Source organism: Malaclemys terrapin, chromosome 19 (genome assembly GCF_027887155.1).
Source record: "Malaclemys terrapin pileata isolate rMalTer1 chromosome 19, rMalTer1.hap1, whole genome shotgun sequence".
NCBI lineage: Eukaryota > Metazoa > Chordata > Testudines > Emydidae > Malaclemys > Malaclemys terrapin.
This window is the reverse complement of record NC_071523.1, coordinates 3,442,674-3,464,455: the sequence shown is the minus strand read 5'-3', so window position 1 is coordinate 3,464,455 and position 21,782 is coordinate 3,442,674. Positions and strand designations below refer to the sequence as shown.

The following is a 21,782-nucleotide window of genomic DNA, read 5'->3' as shown; positions in this document are numbered from 1 at the left end:
CCTACTGGAGAGGAACTACAGAGACCTGTGACTGCTGATGGGTGATTACCACAGTCAGTGGGAGGAGACATTACATGGCCAGCGAAGCATGGCATGTGTCAGGCATGGGTGCTCTCCTCCAATCCAGGTGCCCAGTGGGGGTGCTGCTGAGCACTGGGCAGAGGCAGCAGCAGTGTGGGAGGCTCCCAGCTCGTATTAGCCTCCTGGCAAGTGAGGCAATGTTTGAAGCCCAGGGAGCTGAGCATATCCTCCCAAAGAGACAACTCTCCTGGATGGGAGAAGAGAGGAAAAGAGGCACTCCTCTAAAACTAAAATCTAAACTACTACGAAGATAAAAAGGAAATTATTCTAATAAGAGGAGGCATGCTGGTAGCAGACATGCTACAGTTGTCTTAGGCCAAGGTGGTTGAGAAGGAACTGACTCTGGTTTGCCTGCGCAGCCCTCTATAGCCTTGGTGCTGTGTACAAGAGTGTGTAGAGTGCATGCACAGGCAAAACAGCACCACTAACGAAAAACACTAATCAAAAGACATCTAGAGCGCATGTGCACCTGAAGTCGAGCAGCCACAGGGACACTATTTGAGGAACCATAGCTATGGCCCCTAATTCTCTGCCCCAGCTCAGGATAGAGCAGCTTGTAGGTGCTGTAGTCACCACCACTCCCAATGCCCCCTGAAGCAGGAGCTGAAGAAAGAGAAGCAAATAGGCTAATTGGGTCAGCTGTGGAGATACTAGGGAATCCCCAACAGGGAAATTCCATGTGATTTCTGCTTCCCTTGTGCTGACTGAGCCAAAACTAGACTGAGAACCTGCCCCAGGATATTGTAGCCCCTTGAAATTTTTCCATTGTATGTTTGGCCCTTGTGCAGGAAAGGGTGTACTACACTGGTATAAAGGAACCAGGTGCCCTTGGAGAAGTAGTCAACAATTGTTTGTTTCAACATACAAAATTAAAAGTAGCAAATAAGCAGCATGTGTAGTACATCAATAGAGTCACAGAATGATCAATTCAGGGCTCCTGCCTAATGAAGGCCAGAGAATTTCACCCACTATACTTGCCACGTTAGCGTAAATATTATGGGGGAGAAGCAACTTCCATGGCATTTCTTTCTTTTCTGCTCTTCAAGATCATCTCTCCTAATGACACAAGCTTCATTTGAAGTTTGGACTGCAGTTTCCCCTGTGCCAGATTTGCTTTAAAAAGGTTAGAAACATCACAAGTGAGTCAACAACTGTATCTACCTGATTATGATGTGTAGGCCATCAGTTCGACTATGATGTTTTCATGCTCTCTTTTTGTGGATTCTGGAGTGACTCTGAAGTCCAAAGTGTGACGCACATGCTCCTGAGCAGATCAGGCTGACAAAGTCATTGGTAAGAGTCTTGATAACTATAGCAGTAGTATGATGCTTTTCTTTCCCTTGCAGCTAACAATCGATTATTTCTGTCCTCTTCAAAGGTTTGGAAAGCTCTGAGTGCTGGGTGTTGTCAGGCTGATCTATTTAACGCAGCCTTCTCGAGATCTGGCTTTATTGCACCAAAGTGTGTGCTGTTCTTGATGCTGTCCTTCTAGCGTTTTCTGGGGAAGCCTTGATTCCAATGTCCTTGTGCCAATTCTCCATACAACATTTTTTGGGTAGTCAATGTTCAGGCATCCTAATGATGTGTCCAACCCAGCAAAATTGGGCTTTTATCAGCATAGCCTTGATGCTTATGGCATTTGACCTTTGGAGAACCTCCAGGTTGGTAATTTTGTCCTGCCAGCAGATCCCCATAATGGCACGCGCAGTGCGGTTATGGAAGGCCTCTAGCTGTTTGATATGCCATTTGTATGGTGTCCAGGTCACACAGCCATAGAGGAGAGATGTGAGCATAAAAACATGATAACCCTCTCAAAAAACAAAACTTTATGTTGTGGGATTTCAGGACTTTGCTACGTAGCTTTCCTAATGACCGAGAAGCTTTCTGTATCCTGTTCAAGAGATTCATCATTGGAGATGTTGCTGCCGAGATAGGTAAAATTGCCAACTTGCTTTAGTTGGATTCCACTACTGGATATGCTAGGGGCCATAGCATGGAACAATGAAGATGACTGGTGCAACACCTACCTACCTAGATAGATCTATTCTCCTAATCACCATAATATCTGTGAGCTCCTTGTGCATTTAAAAAACAGAAAGTGCATCTCTCCCCTTATTTCCAGACTGTAGAAGAAATAAGTAGTTTCCTGCCTGTTGCCCCCCCACACTCCCCCCCCCCTTTTTTTTTAAAAAAAGAAAAAGATGATGGGAGTTGTAAGTGGAAGAGCTGAGTTCTGAGTAGGGTAAGGCCTGTGGTCTCTCTCTCTTGCAGAGTGTGTCTCGGTCCAGGTCACAGTTTAGGTCCAGAGAGTCATAGTCTAGGACCAGCTCCAGTGAAAATTCTGGCTCCAGCACTCATAAGCCTCCTCTGCACTGGTCACAGGTTTCGTTGTTACAGTGGAATACAGCCGTCAGAGTGCTAGGGCCAACTGCACTGAAGGCTTTGACGATCAGAGCAGATAGTGATCTGGACTCTATTCAACAGGGAAACCCTGCAAAGCATCAGGGTGATGTGGTTCACAAATCTTGATTTGCCAAGACAGACTGCTGCCTTTTGTACAAAATGGAGCTTTTTCCACTGCTTAGGACTTCATTCCTTGACAGAAGCTGTAACTGAGCCTGGAGATTACACCAGGTGGCTCTCTCTAGCTACTTCACAACAGATTCAGAAAGCACTCAAAATGTGCCATACTATGATGCCAAAACTGTCTTACATGCCCTGCTCTAGCCAACTGTTGCATATACACAGGGCCCTGTTCCATCCTCATCAGGGGTGAAAGTAACTTAAAGGACTTACCGGTACTCCGGAGTCCTGAGCAGGGGGCGTGGCCTCAACCAAAAGAGTCGTGGCCTTTAAATTCCACAGGCCCTTTAAATCAAGATTTAAAGGCCCTGGGGCTCCGGCTGGAAGCTCCAGGGCCTTTAAATCACCCCAGGAGCTCCCAGCTGCAGAGGTGACTGGGAGCCCCAGGGCTCCCACCGCTACCACAGTGGAGCTCAGGGTCCTTTAAATCACCATGGGAGCCCTGCCACTGCTACCCCAGGGCTCTGGCAGCGGGGCTCCCCACAGGGGCTGGAGCCCCTGGCCCTTTAAATCACCAGCCAAGCGTACTGGCTCTTGCCGGTACGCCGTACCAGGCCATACCAGCTTACTTTCACCTCTGATCCTCACTCTTACCAAAAAATCTTTGCAAAAAATGACCAAGACACAAAGCTGGAAGGTACGGTGAATTTGGAGCCAACTCCCTGCAACTAGGCAAGGATTAGAAGTAGCTTAGGTTTAGAGAGTAATTCCACAGCCTAGCCACTAAAAGCCTTTCTCCACTTTAACTGCAGCTGTGTTCCAGACGCAGATTTAGTTGGGACACAGCTTTGTAAAGCTATAGGGAAAAATCTCTAAATAATAAGCAGCCTACCAGAGAAATCAACAGCAGGGAGATAGTACGAGCATTGCTCTGGGTACCTGCTACCAAAAAAAAGTTAGCACATTGCTGCTTAGGACTTAAAGATACCATTTTCAGAATAAAAAGCTTTGGATACATGTGCTATTCTACCAGAAGGATGAAGTTAGTACAAGTAAACCTGCTAGGGAATTTCTTCCCGAAGTGGCTTGGTTTTACTAGTTAGAAGATGCATGGCCAATCAAGCACTTTTTTGTTGCTTGGCTTGGCCTCCTCTTTAAAAGTGGAGCACCATGCTGAGGGATGTGCAGCATGACACTTCTCTGGTACTATATCAATTTTTGCAGAATCGGAGCTTTCATTAAACCAAAAATTCTGCTTCTAGCCCTAATACTTAGGTTAAAGATTTTCCATTGCAGCCACCAAATTGCCTGCTAGAGACCTTTCCACCCACAGAAGTTTCCAAAATGTTTCCACCATTTCTCATAGCAGTTCAGCTCTGCTGATATTAGTGCCCAGGGGAAATGCAGGCAGGCTACCTGGCTAGCGGAAGCTAACACTGATGTAACCTTGCTCAGAGCAGGTCTAGTTGATATGTATAAAAACGATGGGAGGCCTATCTACATTTGAGCACCTGATATTGCTAAAGTGAGGAAAGCTGAACTAGTACTGGCACCAGATTTTTAGGGTCGACCTAAACAGAAAAAATACTGTTGAGAAGTGGGAACTGTTCACAGCACTGGAGTAATAATTAAAATTTATATTATAGCATCTGCAGTATTGGTATAGCCATGCTGGTCCCAGAACATGAGAAAGATAAGATAGGTGAGGGAGCAATATAAAAGTAGTGTTTTAATAAAGTGCTCCCACAAAATTACTCTCCTGCCACTTTACCAATGACAAACCACTCATATAGGAGGATATTTGTTGTCAGAGAGGGAGGGGCTAGGGATCTAGCAATTTGTTCCTATTTAAAATCTAAGCCAATGAGGCAACATGATGTAGTAAACATGCTTCTATTAAGCTCACCTACTACCACTTTGAGCCTGACAAACAGAGTCCACAGATTACTACACTACATTCAACTTGTATAAAGACTTTTTGAGTGTGGGAGCCAGCTGCTAGCAGTAGCCTTGTAGATTTTTAGGACAGATGGGTTCCAAAAGAGAAAACTGGTCATTACATTTAAGCAAAAAAGACGGTTACTCACCGTTGTAACTGTTGTTCTTCGAGATGTGTTGCTCATATCCATTCCATTAGGTGTGTGCGCGCCGCGTGCACGATCGTCGGAAGATTTTCTACCCTAGCAACACCGGCGGGTCGGCTGTGGAGCCCCCTAGAGTGGCGCCTTCATGGCGCTGAATATATACCCCAGCCGACCCGGCGCCCCCTCAGTTCCTTCTTGCCGGCTACTCCGACAGTGGGGACGGGGGGCGGGTTTGGAATGGATATGAGCAACACATCTCGAAGAACAACAGTTACAACGGTGAGTAACCGTCTTTTCTTCTTCGAGTGCTTGCTCATATCCATTCCATTAGGTGACTCCCAAGCCCAACTTAGGTGGTGGGGTCGGAGTGAGACATTGCTGTGTGCAAAACCGCTGATCCGAAAGCAGCATCGTCTCTGGACTGCTGCACTAGTGCATAGTGAGCTGCAAATGTGTGGACTGATGACCAAACCGCTGCTCTACAAATGTCCTGGATCGGAACTTGTGCCAGGAAAGCCATCGAGGAAGCCTGGGCCCTCGTGGAGTGAGCGGTGAGGTGCGGTGCTGAGACACCTGCCAGGTCATAGCAAGTCCGGATGCAAGACGTAATCCAGGAGGATAGGCGTTGTGAGGAGACCGGTGAGCCTTTCATTCGGTCGGCCACTGCAACGAAGAGTTGTGTCGTCTTTCTAAAGTGCTTTGTGCGGTCAATATAGAAGGCCAGGGCCCTGCGTACGTCCAGAGAATGCAAACGTTGATCCTGGCGAGTGGCATGTGGTTTGGGATGAAAGACCGGGAGAAAGATGTCCTGGTTGATATGAAAAGGAGAAACCACCTTAGGGAGAAAGGCAGGATGTGGACGAAGCTGCACTTTATCCTTATGAAAAACTGTGTAAGGGGGCTCAGATGTAAGCGCCCTGAGTTCAGAAACGCGCCTTGCTGAGGTGATGGCTACAAGGAAGGCTGTCTTCCAGGATAGGTACAAAAGTGAACAGGTGGCCAGTGGCTCGAATGGAGGACCTGTGAGCTTGGAGAGAACCAGGTTGAGGTCCCACGTCTGAACGGGCTGACGTTGTTGTGGGTACATCCGGTCTAAGCCCTTGAGGAATCTAACGACCATCGGGTTAGAGAATACCGAGGACGCGAGTTCCCCTGGGTGAAAGGCCGATATAGCGGCCAGGTGAACTCTAATTGAAGATATCGCCAACCCCTGCTGTTTTAGGGAGAGGAGATATTCCAAAATGAGAGGAATGGGTGCCTGCAACGGGGACATGGCTCGTTGTTCACACCAACAGGAGAACCGCTTCCACTTGGCCAGGTACGTGGTGCATGTTGAGGGCTTCCTACTGCTCAGCAGAATCTGTTGGACAGAGTGCGAGCATTGCTGCTCTGCCTGGGTGAACCATGGAGCAGCCACGCCGTGAGGTGGAGTGATTGCAGGTTGGGGTGACGCAGCCGGCCGTGGTCCTGAGAGATGAGATCCGGACACAACGGAAGCGGGATCGGTGTCTGAACCGAGAGTTCCAACAGTGTGGTGTACCAATGTTGTCTCGGCCACGCTGGAGCGACCAGAATTACCTGTGCCTGGTCTCTGCGCAATTTGAGCAGTACCTTGTGGACCAGAGGAAACGGAGGGAAGGCATAAAACAGGTGGTCTTTCCAGGGAAGGAGAAACGCATCCGAGAGGGAGCCCGGAGCTCGACCTTGTAGGGAGCAGAACACGTGGCACTTCCTGTTGTCTCGAGATGCAAACAGGTCTATCTGGGGAAACCCCCACTTTTGGAAGATGGAATGTATGATGTCCGGACGGATAGACCACTCGTGCGTCTGGAAGGACCTGCTGAGTCGGTCCGCTAGAGTGTTCTGGACTCCAGGGAGGAACGACGCCGTGAGATGGATTGAGTGGGCGATGCAGAAGTCCCACAGGCGAATGGCCTCTTGGCATAGAATTGACGAACGTGCTCCTCCTTGCTTGTTGATGTAAAACATGGCCGTGGTGTTGTCGATGAGAACTAACACACAGCGGCCACGTAGGAGATTGAGAAATGCCTGGCACGCCAGGCGCACCGCCATCAGTTCCCGAACATTGATGTGCAGGGCTAGCTGGGGTGCAGTCCACAGGCCCTGAGTATGGTGTTCGTTGAGATGGGCGCCCCAACCCAGAGATGAAGCGTCTGTCACCAGGTGCAGAGAGGGTTGTGGGGCGTGAAATGGCATCCCCTCGCAAACCACATTGTGATCTAGCCACCAGGTGAGGGAGGTCAGGACCGAGTTCGGGACCGTGACCACCATGTTCAGGCTGTCCCGATGTGGGCGGTATATTGACGACACCCAGGTCTGGAGTGGGCGAAGCCGAAGTCTGGCATGCCTGGTTACGTACGTGCAGGAAGCCATGTGACCCAGCAGGGTAAGGCACGACCTCACCGTGGTAGTTGGGAAGGCCTGGAGCCCTTGAATGAGGCTCGTGATGGTGCCAAAGCGGTTGTCTGGCAGGATGGCTTGTGCACGTCTGGAGTCTAGAACTGCGCCGATGAAATCTATTCTCTGGGTAGGTTCTAGAGTGGATTTGTCCTTGTTGAGTAGGATGCCCAACTCGTTGAATGTGTGCACTATTATGTGGACTTGAGCTCGAACTTGCTCTTTGGTGCGACCGCGTACCAGCCAGTCGTCTAGGTACGGGAACACCTGTATCCCTTGCCGACGAAGGTACGCTGCCACGACAGCCATACATTTCGTGAACACTCTTGGGGCCGAGGATAGGCCGAAGGGAAGGACTGCAAATTGGTAGTGCACCATGTTTACCACGAATCGCAGGAAGCGTCTGTGAGGTGGGTAAATTGAGATGTGAAAGTATGCGTCTCATGTCGAGGGCGGCGAACCAGTCTCCAGGATCGAGGGAGGGGATAATGGCCCCCAAAGAGACCATGCGGAACTTCAACTTTACTACGAATTTGTTGAGTCCGCGCAAGTCCAAGATGGGCCGCAGGCCTCCTTTGGACTTGGGGATCAGGAAGTAACGGGAATAAAATCCCCTGCCCCTTAACTCTACTGGAACCTCCTCTATGGCCCCCATAGCAAGGAGCGTGGAAACCTCCTGTATAAGAAGTTGCTCGTGAGAAGGGTCCCTGAAGAGGGACGGGGAAGGGGGTGGGAGGGGGGAATAGAAGAAAACTGGATAGTGTATCCCCTCTCCACTGTGCGGAGGACCCAACGGTCCGAAGTTATAAGGGACCAAGCACGGTGGAAGTGGGAGAGACGATCCCGAAAGGAGGGGGCTGGATCCTGGGGGATGACTGGGGCGCCGTCCTCGACCGCACCTTCAAAAGTTCTGCCTGGGGCCTGAAGGTGGTCTAGGTGGCCCCTGGTTCTGGCCGGGTTGAGGGCCGGCCCACCTTCTTCTACCACCTCGCCCTCGCCTCCGGGTCGAGTCCTGTCTCTGACGAGGCGGGGGGGGGTAGAAGTGCTGAGGCTGCGGCCTAAATGGTCTGCGCTGAGGGCCCACAACATGCATCCCCAGGGAGCGCATGATTGTTCTCGAGTCCTTGAGGCTCTGCAGACGAGAGTCCGTCTTGTCCGAGAACAATCCATGTCCCTCAAAGGGCAGATCCTGTAGGGTTTGCTGCAGCTCCGGAGGCAAACCCGAAACCTGAAGCCAGGAGATCCTCCGCATAGCGATACCCGAAGCCAGGGTCCTCGCAGCTGAGTCTGCTATGTCCAAGGAGGCCTGCAAGGAGGTCCGAGCCACCTTCTTACCCTCCTCTACCATGGCTCCAAACTCTTCCCTGGACTCTTGGGGAATCAACTCCTTAAACATCCCCATAGAGTTCGAGGAGTTAAAATTGTAACGGCTCAATAGCGCCTGTTGGTTCGCCGCTCTAAGTTGCAGCCTTCCGGCTGAGTAAACCTTACGGCCAAACAAATCGAGCCACTTAGCCTCTTTTGATTTAGGCGCTGCAGCCTGCTGGCCGTGGCGCTCTCGTGCGTTCACTGATGCCACCACCAATGAACACGGTTGGGGGTGGGTATACAAGTACCCGTAGTCCTTAGACGGGACAAAGTACTTCCTTTCCACCCCTCTCGCTGTGGGTGGGATAGAGGCAGGAGTTTGCCATATCGTATCCGCATTGGTTTGTATCGTGCGGATCAGGGGTAGCGCCACCCTCGATGGGGCATCCGCTCCGAGGATGTTCACGATAGGGTCCTGTACTTCCACTATCTCCTCCGCCTGCAGGTCCATATTACGGGCCATCCTACGCAGGAGATCCTGGTGAGCCCGAAGATCTGTCGGAGGGGGACCCGTACATGAAGTGCCCGCCACTGCCTTATTCCGGAGAGGAGGAGGAAGACGCCTCCGGTGGTACTGGATCCAAGGGGGGGTCCTGATCCCCCTGCTCTTGGGCCGGAGCATCACCTGTACTCGGGTCTATGGTGTCAGGTGGCGTGGACACGGAAGCCTCCATGCCCCCTGGCGGAGGTCGAGAGATGGTGGATTCTGGGGCCCTTCTAACCGAGTGACCCGAGCGAGAGGTCGATGGTATTGGAGCCCCTTGCTCCTGGTGGTACGCCCACGGGGTCCAAAATGACCAGTGAGATGGTCCATGGGAGTGGTCCTCTGCCAACTCCTGCCAATAGCCCAAGTTCCGTTCCTCGGCTTGCCCTTGAGGGGGGTATGCCGATCTCGACAGGTCCTCCGAGGAGCGAGACACCGATCTTGACGGCCATGGCGGTGCCGAGAGAGATGAAACGATCCCCGTGTGCTGTGGTGCCGCACGGTACCGGTCCGGAGATGATCTATCTCTGCGCGGTGCCGGCGAACGGTGCCGGGACCGCGATCGGTGCCGATGACCTCGTCGGTGCCGGGAGCCGGATCTGGACCTCGACGAGGACCTGGAGTATGCCCGGTGCCGGGAGCGGCCTCTCGACGTCGAGCGTCAACCGTAGCGGTGCCGAGAACTACGTCTCGACGTTGATCGGTGCCGACGATCATATCGGTGCCGAGACGTAGAGCGGTGCCGCGAAGAAGATCTTGGCCGCGAGTACGACCGGTGCCGAGGCGATATTCGGTGCCGGGACTGCGAGCGGCGTGGGGACCTGCTTCGGGACCTGGATCGGTGCCGAGGTTCCAGCCCTTGCGATGGAGGGCGCATCAAGGCAGGTTTCCCCCTCGACTGGACCGGGCGAGTCAACGGTGCAGTCGGTGCCGGTGGTTGAGGCGGTGCCGGCTCCGTGAGAGCTATTAAGTCTCTCGCCGCCGCGAAGGTCTCTGGAGTCGACGGGAGGCACTGTATCACCGCCGGTCTCGGTGGAGACGCTATCTGCACCGGACTCAATGGCCTCGGCGCCGGAGTCGACGGTGCTGGAGGCACCTGTTTCCGGTGCTCCACCGGCGGACGCGGCTCTACCCCCGGCACTGGGGGAGCCGGCGTCTTCGGCACGGATGTCCCCGTCTTATGGGCTTTTTTATGCCCCGGGGATAATGACCAGCGCCGAGGCACTGCTTGCGGTGCCGACGAGGTCCGGTGCCGGGGAGGCTTGTCTGACGCCACTCGCGTGGTTGTCATAGCCGGTGCCGCCGGGGCACTGCGCACCGAGGTGCTAGGTGCCGGGGCCTGACTTGTAGATGGAGCGTCCGGACTAAGTGCCGCCTCCATCAGGAGTTGCCGGAGCCGAAAGTCCCGCTCCTTCTTGGTCCTTGGTCTGAAGGCCTTACAGATCTTGCACTTATCTGTTTGATGGGACTCTCCCAGGCACTTCAGACAGGAGTTGTGCGGGTCGCTCGTGGGCATAGCCTTAGCGCAGGAGGCGCACTGCTTGAAGCCGGGAGCGTTGGGCATGAGCCCGGCCCCGCGGCCGGGGGAGAAAGGGGAAGACGACCCCCTTAATCCCCTGAACTACTTAGAACAACTAAAACAACTTTTAAACTATTTAACTATTTAACTATAAACACTAGAACTATAACTATAACTATCACTGTGATACAACAAACTAAGCTAGGGAGAGTGGAGAACAGCTAAGCAGCGCTCCACAGTTCCAACGACCGTCAGGGGCGGTAAGAAGGAACTGAGGGGGCGCCGGGTCGGCTGGGGTATATATTCAGCGCCATGAAGGCGCCACTCTAGGGGGCTCCACAGCCGACCCGCCGGTGTTGCTAGGGTAGAAAATCTTCCGACGATCGTGCACGCGGCGCGCACACACCTAATGGAATGGATATGAGCAAGCACTCGAAGAAGAACAATTTTTTCCTCTTCCTCTGCCAGAGGAAGGGAAGATGGTCCAAGCATCCTTTTAATGTAGTGCCGAATGTAGTTAGAGAAGCACCTGTAGCACAACCGGGTGACAAGGCAAGGCAGCACACCACTGCAGCTAAGTAATAGAAAGAGGTAGTAGCTATGTTATCAAAGCCACATTATTCAAGATCTCATCCCCTTCTAAAACAGGAATATGCTTAGAGGTATGTATTAGATGTTGCTACAGCTACTGGGGGGAGGAGCAGGGGGAAAGAGGCCCTCTGCACAAGGTTTGTAAGCTAGTTTTGCAATTTAGATAATTCATCCTACCCAGCAACTAAGTCAAGACAGTCCATTGAAAACCCACAAGTTTCTCCATGAATCCAGAGAGGTTAGGCACTCAGCCAATTCTGACTGCAGGCCTTTCTTACTAGCTAAGTTGCTGGGGTTGGGTAGAAGACTGGCATACCCCTTTTTGAGAGGGAGGAGGTACACGATGAGACCAACCAGCCAACTAGCTGCATACACAGCTCCTCCATGAGGATGTACACAGGTGAAAAAGGAGACGCTTATGAGCCAGAGCAACAGCTTTAGAGAGTAAAACGGCTACTTCAGGAAGAACAATGGAAATTGATGGGTCTCCTCCATTTCAGGCTTTGTTTCAGTACGTCACTTTAGTGAGTGGTCCGCAAACTGTGGGGCGCACTCCCCAGGGGGGCGCAGAGGAACATTTTGTGAGTGGCCGGCAGGGCAGAAGCCAACACCCACAGGGCAGGGAGGGAGTGCCACCCAGCCCTGCTCCGACCCCAGCCACAGCTGCACTCTGCCCTCAGCCCAGCCCCACCTCCTCCCCCGTCCCCAGTTCTGCTCCCCCCCAGCTCTGCCTCCAGCCCAAGCTTCTCTGATGAGGACGCCTTGGCTGTGCAGACAGCTTCCATTACTGGGAAGGGGGGAAGGGGAGCACAACAGGAAAAGTTTGGGCACTGCTGCTTTAGTGCCTGCCTTTAACCAAGCAAGCTCTGTGATCTAAATCCAACAGCGAAACTGGCACATTGTGCAGGAGCACGGTCAGCTCCGGAGTCCGAGGAACAGCATGGGAAATACAAATCCCTGTTTGTCCCTGCCATAGGCTGTCAGAAACCTGCAGCCCCCAACCTTTGTTGGATGTCAAGGCCAGTATTTCAACAGCATTGACAAACTTACCTTGAAGCACAGCCTTCCTACGCAATCAGAGAAGTTGAATTCTGCAAAAGCGGTGCTGAGTGGCAACACCAACAGCAAAGCTTAAAAGTTGGAAGCCACCCGGGTTTTAAGTGTTGTTACATAGGTTGTACAATTCTATTCAACTTCTTCAAACAAAAGTAATCTTCAACAAAGCTCTTTGGAACGTGTTTTAATCATTAATACAAAATAATGCTTCCACTGCAAGACTTCATTGATCTCCACAGTTGAGAGAAACTGCTAACAAAACCAAAACATATGTTTGGCGAGGGGAACATCACAATATTTGGTTTCCTGAGATCTATGCACAAACAGAAAGCAACATGGAGTTTCTGTAATAGCATCGCATCTCACGCCAGAAAAAGTGATCTAAAGATGTCATCTTTTCATTTACGAAAGATTCTGGAACATGTGAAATATTAAATGGTAAAATCTCAACAGCCCTAAGTTTAAGAGAACAGTATGCATCTCTTTACAGACCCTGATGCTATGGCAGTAATTTTCTGATGTGGAAGGATTACTTTGTGACCATTACAGTAAGCTTGATAGAAATGAGACCATTAACAAGGGAGGACAGCATGGGAGGGATAATATTTGGAACTAGGTGTAAAGAATGGAATGAAAGCTACTCACAACTGGAGAGCAGGGCTCAAAGGGGGGAAATTGGCTGTGTTTGCAAGTCCTTAAAGAATCATAATGAGAGTCAGGGGGAAAAATTACCCTTAGGCGGGCTTGTGAAGATATTTTATGTTTAATACATCTGAAAAGAATGCATATACAAAGAACTTAGACATGAAAAAGCATTGGTTCAACATTAATGAGTCTACAAGAATTAGGAATTTGGGAAGACTGAAAGAATTCCCCATGTATTAAAAAAATTTGAATCTGCAAGCCAAAATATAGTTTTGGGAAAATCCCTATTAACACTGGAGTCTAAAGATCTCATACATGATCCTTATTAGACGGAACCCATCTTACAGGCTTTAGGGTTACTTACACGCACAATGTAGATAAAGGGGATCTCCTTAACTGGTCCCTATGGTGCCACACCAAACACTAGACATCCCTCCCCTGCAGTTCTTTCCTACTGAAGCAGGTCTATTTTTCCACCCCTCCTAAAAGGATGCTGAACTGTTCTGTAGGATACGCATCCACCAGCACCACTTCCCCAACTCACCTTAATACATCCCAGGCTCTTTAGAAGTGTCTTAGCAACACCACGCTGACAATTTGTAAGCCTGCCCGTACCAAGCAGTTCGGTAATTGAGAGGAGTATGTGGTTTGGGTTTTTTTTTATTTTTTTCTTGTTAAAAACCAACTATAAGTTGAGTGTGCTTAAAAATGTGCAGTTATTTCTTCACATTTGATGAAAGCCTGTAATGTCATTTGAGAAAAAAAAAAAAATGACCCATTCCTCACCTCCACTGCCAATAAACTAATTTTCTTAAATACAAGTTGATGGTGCATCCACAGAGAAAGGAAGAATTCACCTCCCATTTTAATGGTTTCATAACTTAAAAGGACAGGGTAGGAATTTCTGACCTGCTCAGAGGAAAGTGAGGGGGAGAGATAACAAGGCAACTTTTAGAGAAGGAGCACCAGCTGGGGACATCTTAATTTCAGTCCTCAAAACTGAGTCAGAAACATGCTCATACCCAGGCTGCCTGCTGATTACAGAATATAGCCCCAGAAGGTCAATGAAACAGAGTCTTGCCAGCTTGGGACAAGATTTCAGTAACACAGCCCAGAATTAGTCTGTTACAGAGAAAGTCATCACAAGCATGCCTGGATCTTAAACAAAAATCAGAAACAGTAAACAAAATAAAAAACTAGTACTGATCAGTATTTTCTGATAATACATAATTACTCAAAATTAACTAGTCTTTAACTGAATTGGGAAGGGCACTGGGAATGAACACTAACATTCTCAACTCACACAGGGAGAGTGTGGGGGAGATGGGAGTGCAGGGCATTTGTCATTATTGCAAAAACAAATTTAAAATTTGTATCTTTAGTTTGATTTAAACATTGCTTTTAGTATGACATCAAACATCAGCTTTGCAGAGGGGCTGTGGAGGGACGCTCATAGCAGCACACACCTGCGACTCTTCTTCGGCTCCGGAGGCTCCAGGGCAGCCAATATCGCCTCGTCAAATACATTCTTTAGGCCTTTCTGAAAAGGGGCAAAGAGAGAAAGGGGCGGTCTCATTTTCTGGGTTGTTATAAAAAACAAATAAAACCAAGGCAGAATTAAACCCCAATAATGGTGAATAAAGTATTGAGCTCTACAATTTCCAGAAAGTCATTTTGCTTAACTTGGCTTTGTCCAAATTGTGTTGCTGTACGGAGCAGTTCTTTAGAAGAGTATCTGATATTCAGAATAGTACAGTAGTCCTTTGAAACCATTTTCTGCAAACCAGTGTATTTCATAAGAAGCAAAACAAATACAGAAGTAATTGCCTCAATCAATGGCGGTTTTATGATTAGTTTGCGGGTAACGAATTTCACATGCTAATGACAAAGCAGAAAGTACTGCATTCAGATGAAACAGCTGGCTCTGGAATACAGAATAGTAATGATTCCAGAACATGTTGCAATGACACCTGTGTTATACAGGAGGCAAGCATGCAAAGATGGATCGCAGTCTGGTATATTTCAATCAAGCTTCTGTTCCCCACACCAAATGTTTAGCAGCAGCCAGATAGAATTCAGAAGCTGTGCATGGTATCCGTACCAGAATTCAAATGGGAGAATTACAAAATGGGTACTATAACATTGTATAAATGTTAAATTGAAGCCAGTGAATGCAAACAGAAATAAAGCTTCATCAGTCATTTATACAAACAACTGCAATTTTTAATTCCAAAATTTAAGGTAACTACAATTGAAGTTTTTCCCCTAAGACAAAAATCAGAAGCAAGAAATTAAAAGGCAAACTTTACATGTTACATTAACAAGCTTTAAGAATCAGTTTTTAAAATGTAGCGGTCTACTGGTGTTAGTGAAAGCAAGAATTTAACAGCTTTGTAAAGCAGTAGCAGATACATGGATATTTCCTTCCCCCAAGGACTGACAAATACTCCACTACAGCACAGACAACCAAAGCAATAGCAACAGAAAGTCTCACTGCACAAAGGAGAACCAGAAAATCCTTCACATTACACCATTACTTGCAGGTCACTTTCATGTATGTTTATCATGCAAATACAGTTAACAAGAGACTCAAGTAGAAAATGAAGTGTGCATTTTTCCCAGTTGGAGCTCAGGAAGATAAAACATGTCTTTATTCCTTCTTGATTAGGGTTTGTTTTTTGTTCTGTTTTTAAAATGACACACCCAGGCCCTTTCCCCAATAACCTAAATTGTAAAGCTATCCACATCTGGCAACCCAAGCAGCAGAGAGTTAAAGGAGTCCAGTTCATGTTCCACAGTCACAAATGTTTTACTAAGGAACTGTATATGTTGTTTTCAGTCCAAAAGCTAATACAGAGGTTGCTCTAAGATGTTAAGCAGAAACACGGAAGCTTTCAATCAGGATGGTTTTATTCATTTTTAATCAAGTTTCTACAGTAGTGGGACAGAAGAAGCAGCAGCAAGAGGGGAAGGAGAAAACAGTTTAGAATATACAGCACTTCCTTTTGGGCTGAGTTTCCGGAGGCTCGAGGGCAGCTAGGATAGCCTCATCAAACACATTCTTCAGACCTCTCTACAAGACAGAGGGGAGGAGAAAAAACAGCAGCCAGGTTAGAGGATTAGCGAAAAACAAGCAGATAAAGAGCATTCAGGATAAGTTGGGCTGAATTCACAGAAGCAGCAAGCAGATTTACTTTGTTGTAACAAAGTAGATCCTGGAGAAAATAATTCACCATTTAGATGATCAGGAGATCAAACTAACAAGACAGACGTGTACACCCATAAGGACAAACATAGCAGAGGTTAGCGAGAACACTGGAATCTTAACAGAATCTTCACTGCCACCTATCTGAACTATTAGACTGAACATTTCCAATGAGTTTTACATACAAACAAATGTGATACAAAAGTAGCTTGTCCCATGTGGCTGTGATGAAAGGTCAGGTACATACATATCTTTCCTATCCACATTAGATACGTTAGCATTTTAGGTATGTGGCGTTTCAAACTTGTGCTGATGTTCCCCACTTACTGCAGAAGCAGTTAGTTTTAAGTGGTACCTTCAAATTACTGGATTGCTATGTGAATTCAGCCCCTGAATAACTGAAGATTTACAGCACAGACTGCTGGGCATGTTCACGCTGGGATGGAAGCAGGACTTGTGCCTGGTAAACCACTCTTCCAATGTAAGGGATCAGTCATTTAACATAAGGCAATGCCTCATCAGTGCTATTATTTTGACATTTAGAGAGTCAACTATAGAAATGGTATATTCCAGTTAGTCAACTATACTGTTACTAAAGCAAGTATTATAACCACTCAAATTCAGAGAAAGAGGTTCACAAAGTAAGAAACAAAGGAAAACAAAAGGTAAAACTCATTCCTCAGAGACTACCATCTGTGCATAGGGAGGAAATTCAATCACCCAAGATGAAAAGCGTTTCTTCCCCACTGATTTGATTGGGAAAAGCATTCAGGTTTGAATACTGGTTTTAGGAAACGCTTTAGTATATGTTTTTAGATGTGTGTATATGGGAATATATCTAGTTGTGCTTTAGAGCTTGCAGAGGACAAAAACTGGGGAAGCAGTAAATAATGAAGGGGACTGGTCACTGATTCAGTGATATGAATTACTTCATAAAAGGGGCACAAGCAAAATGCAGGTGTATGCATCTAGAAAAAAAGAATATAGGCCATAGTCTCCTATCCTGTGAGTATCTTGGGCAGCAGTAACTCTGAAAAAAATGTGGGGGTTGTGGTGGATAATCAGCCCAACATAAACTCCCAGTCTGACTGTGTCCAAAAGAGCTAATGCAACCCTGGGATGCATGAACAGGGGTATCTTGAGTAGGAGTAGAGAGATTTTATTTTATTTTATTTGTCATTGCTGGTAGAATGTTTTGTCCAGTTCTGGTGCCCACAGTCTAAGAAAGACGTTGATAAAGAGGGTGCAGAGAAGAGCCACAAAAATGATTAAAGGATTAGAAAATATGCCTTACTATGATAGACTCAAGGAGCTCAATCTAGTTAGCTTAGCAAAGAGAAGGTTAAGGGGTGACTTGATTGTCTGTAAGTACCTACCTGGGGAACAAATATGTAATAATGGGCTCTTCAATCTAGCAGAGAAAGACCTTAGAATCCATTAAAGGAGACAGTCGCCTTTTGGGGGAAAAAATCACCTCTAGCTGAAAATTTTTAAGCCTATTATTGTTACAGGTAACACCTAAGATTGTTACAACTGAAATATAACTGGAAAAAGAATGTTTCTCCTCTATATTTCATAAATATGTCAAACATTGTGTGTAAAATCATTTTCATTTCTTCTAGAAAGGAAGTGTGTTTCTCCTTTTGTTTCTGTGGATCTTTCAAAAGCACCAGAGGAGAGAGAAAAAAAATTGAAAGGAAAATGACTAACGTCACCAGGGCAGATACAGAACTATTTTGAAAATAGATTTCAAATCAAGGGGTCTTTGACATGGAGAAAAAAGGTAGTCCATTAAGAATCGTGCTTGAAATCCTTATTCAAAACATGACTCAGGCTGAATATGGATGTGTCAAAATGGTCAGTTAATGCTGAAGTCTGACTTAGCAGGGAGAGAGGAAGGAGACCAGTTTTAAAAAAAAAATCCCCATCCCCCCAAACCTCTCCATGGTCTAGGGTAAATTGAGCCTTTCAGTGCTCAATAAATCTAGGACAATTTAAAGATTAGGCTGCAAAAGTGATATACTGAGGAGACAACAGACCAAAAGCAGGTTAAGTAGCCTCTTCATAGTCACTAACACCTACTTTTTAAAGACACGCTTTAAAAAAAATTATAGGTTTTTCAGCAACATAGAACTGTAGTATCCGAGCAGCTCACAACCCTCTCATGACGTAGGGAAGTATTACACTCTTTTTACAGATCGATTGAGGCACTGATTTACCAAAGGGAGTCTATTAGCAGAGCTAGGAACAGTGTTAACCACAAGATTACCCTTCCTCTCAAATCTGGAGAAACATCCATGAATTGACCCTGTACCTCCTATATGAGGAACTCTGCTACAGAATTTCCAATGCTGTACTCATCCAGCCAACACAAGGTATATACCAGATAGGTGCATATTTATATCTTCATAAGGTCCCAGAACTTATCTGCCTATGATTAACTATTATTTTGATGGAAATACTGGAGCTTGAAACTTGTTTTTCCCCTCAAAAGAGTAAATCCCATCCATCAAGCATTCTCTGTCTGCCACATGGAAGCAACTCCACCAGGTTTCCCAATCATTTGTCTGTCACTAGCCATGACACACTGCCCGCAGTGGAGAAGCACTTTACATATAGAATCCATTGCAAAGGGAAACCAACAAGGATGATACAATTCTAGTCCATTTCCCTGATGCCAGATTTGATGAGTTTCCTTTGAAGGAAGGAATGAGAGACTAATCCTACTCAGGGAAAGTCAGGTTCCTTCTGCATTTAGCTTACATACAATAGATCAGCATGTGGAAGCTAACTAGGAACTTTAGTTTCCCTCTGCAGGCTTCCGGTGTGTAAATTTTTGGCTGTGGCTGATTTAGTTAAAGAAAAAACAGAACAAAAAAAGATACAGTAAGTAGCAAATTAAAAACAGGGAAGAGAGATGGGGCTGGGCAAATTGAAAGGAACGGGGAATTAAAAAGATGGAGAAGAGAAGAAAAAATTGGTGAATCTACAATTTATTCCATTAAGAATTCTTGGGCAAATTTAGAGATGCACAACAAAAGTGTATTTGGGTCACACAAAAGACCATAAGCAAACAGTTTGTTTACTCCAGCTAACCACCAACAGTAATTTTGGTGAACAAGGTATTAGTACACAGGGGAGTAGTTACATTTAAGAGATATTTATCCATTCCCTTTTCTCAAAGCCCTGGGAAAAAATACTAACTACTCTATTTAATATTACAGGAGTAGATAGCAGAAGAGCAGCAATCCATGGACACAAGAGGTGAGGCATGAAAGGCATCTTTATCCATTGATGGGAATGTCACAACACAATACCACCATCTCGCTCTTACATAGCGCTTCTCATCCGTGGATCTCAAAGTGCTTTACAAGAGGTCAATCGCATTATCCTTATTTTAACGATGGGGGGGAGAGAGACTTGCTCACGGTCACCCAGCAGGCCACTGACGGAGCCAGGAATAGAAACTCAGATCTTCCAGGCCAGTGCTCTATGGATCTAGACTGTTCTCAATCATACCAGATGACAGAACAAGGAGTAATGGTCTCAAGTTGCAGTGGGGGAGGTTTAGGATGGCTATTAGGAAAAACTTTTTCACTAGGATGGTGGTGAAGCACTGGAATGGGTTACCTAGGGAGGTGGTGGAATCTCCTTCCTTAGAGGGTTTTAAGGTCAGGCTTGACAAAGCCCTGGCTGAGATGATTTAGTTGGGGATTGGTCCTGCTTTGAGCAGGGGGTTGGACTAGATGACCTCCTGAGATCCCTTCCAACCCTGAGATTCTATGATTAGCCAACACTGGTTCATACTGGTCACGAATTTTAAACCTCATATTGGATAGCAGTAAGATTACCAATGGATCCACTGTGCATGCATTTGGGTCTCCCAAGTAAAGACTTGTTTGCTGTCATCTTCAGAGAGCTTCAAGATGTGCATTAGTAGAATTTTGGAAGAGGATGGAGCCCCTGAGGAAAAAAGCTTCCAGATTGTCTGAGACAGAATTAGCTTCTTACAAATTGAACTACCATTTCTAGAATATATGGAAAGCAGGAAAGAGCCCCAGGAAATATGGAAATTTCTCCTCCTGCGAAGTTTTGAGTATGTAGTTTCTATTTCAATATCTGGAAGTAACAAAATTGATGGATGTTGAATTTCTGATACTGACTGACTGAGTTCTTACTCCAACAACTGTCAGTGCTGCATGTAATTTAAAACAAAATGATTTTATCTTGCATTTGCTCGAAGCCTGCAAAATGTAAGTAAAAGAATTGAAGTCCATGCCATGGATTACCGGGGGAGTTGCCTCTAATTTCACTGCCATGGGTAACAAAAAGTCCCCGGACACGCTGTTCATCAAGAATGCACAAGAACCTGGTTAACAGCATGTGGACAGTTGTAAACAGGATGGAATGATTCAAATCACAGATTTAAATCAATTTAAAATCAGCAAGCAGAAAACCTGGCTTTAAATCTTCCTGGGAAACAGTGACTCTGGGGGTTGTGGTGAATAATCAGCTGAACATGGAACTGCCAATATGACATTGTGGCCAAGAGCGAACGTGATCCTCGGATGCATAAATTGGGGAACCTTGAGTAGGAGCACAGAGATTATTTTACCTCTGTATTTGGCACTGAAGCAACCACTACTGGAATACAGTGTCCAGTTTTGGTGCCTACAATTCAAGGAGGATGTTGGTAAATTAGAGAGAGTTCAGACAAGTGCCACGAAAATGATTAAAGGATTAGAAAACATGCCTGACAGTGATTGAGCTCTGAGTCTATCTACTTAGCTAAACAAAGAGAATGTGAAGGGGTGCCTTGCTTACCGGACACAAATGTTTAATAATGGGCTCTTCAATCTAGCAGAAAAAGGTATAACATGATCCAAAGGCTGGAAGTTGAAGCTAGACAATTAAGGCTTAATTTTTTCCAATGAGGGTAATTAAAAACATTGGAACAATTTACAAAGAGTCAAGGTGGATTCTCTATCACTGAATTTTTAAATAAAGGGATTGGTTGTTTTCCTCAAAGATCTGCTCTAGGAATTATTTTAGGGGTGTTTATGACTTGCGTTATACAGGAGGTCGGATCAGATGATCATAATGTTACCTTCTGGCCTTGGAATCTACGAATAACAAATTGGGGTTAAGGCAAGATTTACAGAATACAGGAAACTGAGGTAAGGCTTCATACTCCAGATACTGGGCCAAGACAATGCATGACATTTTGTATCTCATATCTTTCTACAGTTCCCCATGCATGTAAGGCAGGGACATAAGAAGCCAACTCTCAGTTTTCAGCTATCTGTGGATTCAAGTCAGATTAATAATATTTTAACATAATTATGTGATTAAGAGCAAGCATGCCAGGAGTTTAAATTACTAGGGTCTATGTAATTATCTAAAGAAGCCAATTACTCTCTAGGACCTCCACAGGATTTTCAATTTTGTTGGCCTTAAATCACCACTGGCTTTAAAGTTAAACAAGTTGGAGTTTATTTTTTTTATAAATAGCTGCCACTGTTGATCTCCATTTCTGTGGATGGGGTAATGTCTTAGAGTTGCCATTTCATGGTTAGTTGGCATCACATTAGGCTTCTGGTGGGAGGCAGACATAAGAAACGCAGCTCACCATAGGCTGCACAGAAAGGGAAAGACTTTCAAGACTACTGTTAGGTCATTAGACTTCGGGGGGTTGGGGGGGAAGGAGTGTGTTAATTTAACCTTCTTTAAAGGGAATAAAACTGACCTTGGCAAAGTCTCTGTTTTCCCCAGTGATAAACTTCACCCTGTGTCTTAACACACAGACCG

General features: G+C 46.6%; 1 protein-coding gene across 2 annotated transcripts in view; it reads right to left on the bottom strand.

The window, feature by feature from the left end:
- Window positions 1–12,868: 12,868 nt before the first annotated feature.
- CDC42 (cell division cycle 42) overlaps window positions 12,869–21,782 on the bottom strand; it is a 42,237-nt gene continuing 33,323 nt past the window's right edge. Inside the window, exon 6 of one of the 2 annotated variants that reach the window (XM_054009019.1) lies at window positions 12,869–14,309. In XM_054009019.1, the coding sequence (XP_053864994.1) occupies window positions 14,220–14,309 (90 nt within the window). In that variant the 3' untranslated portion in view covers window positions 12,869–14,219. Of the gene's footprint in view, window positions 14,310–14,970; window positions 15,843–21,782 lie in introns of those variants that run through there. The other variant, XM_054009020.1, reaches the window with a different exon arrangement.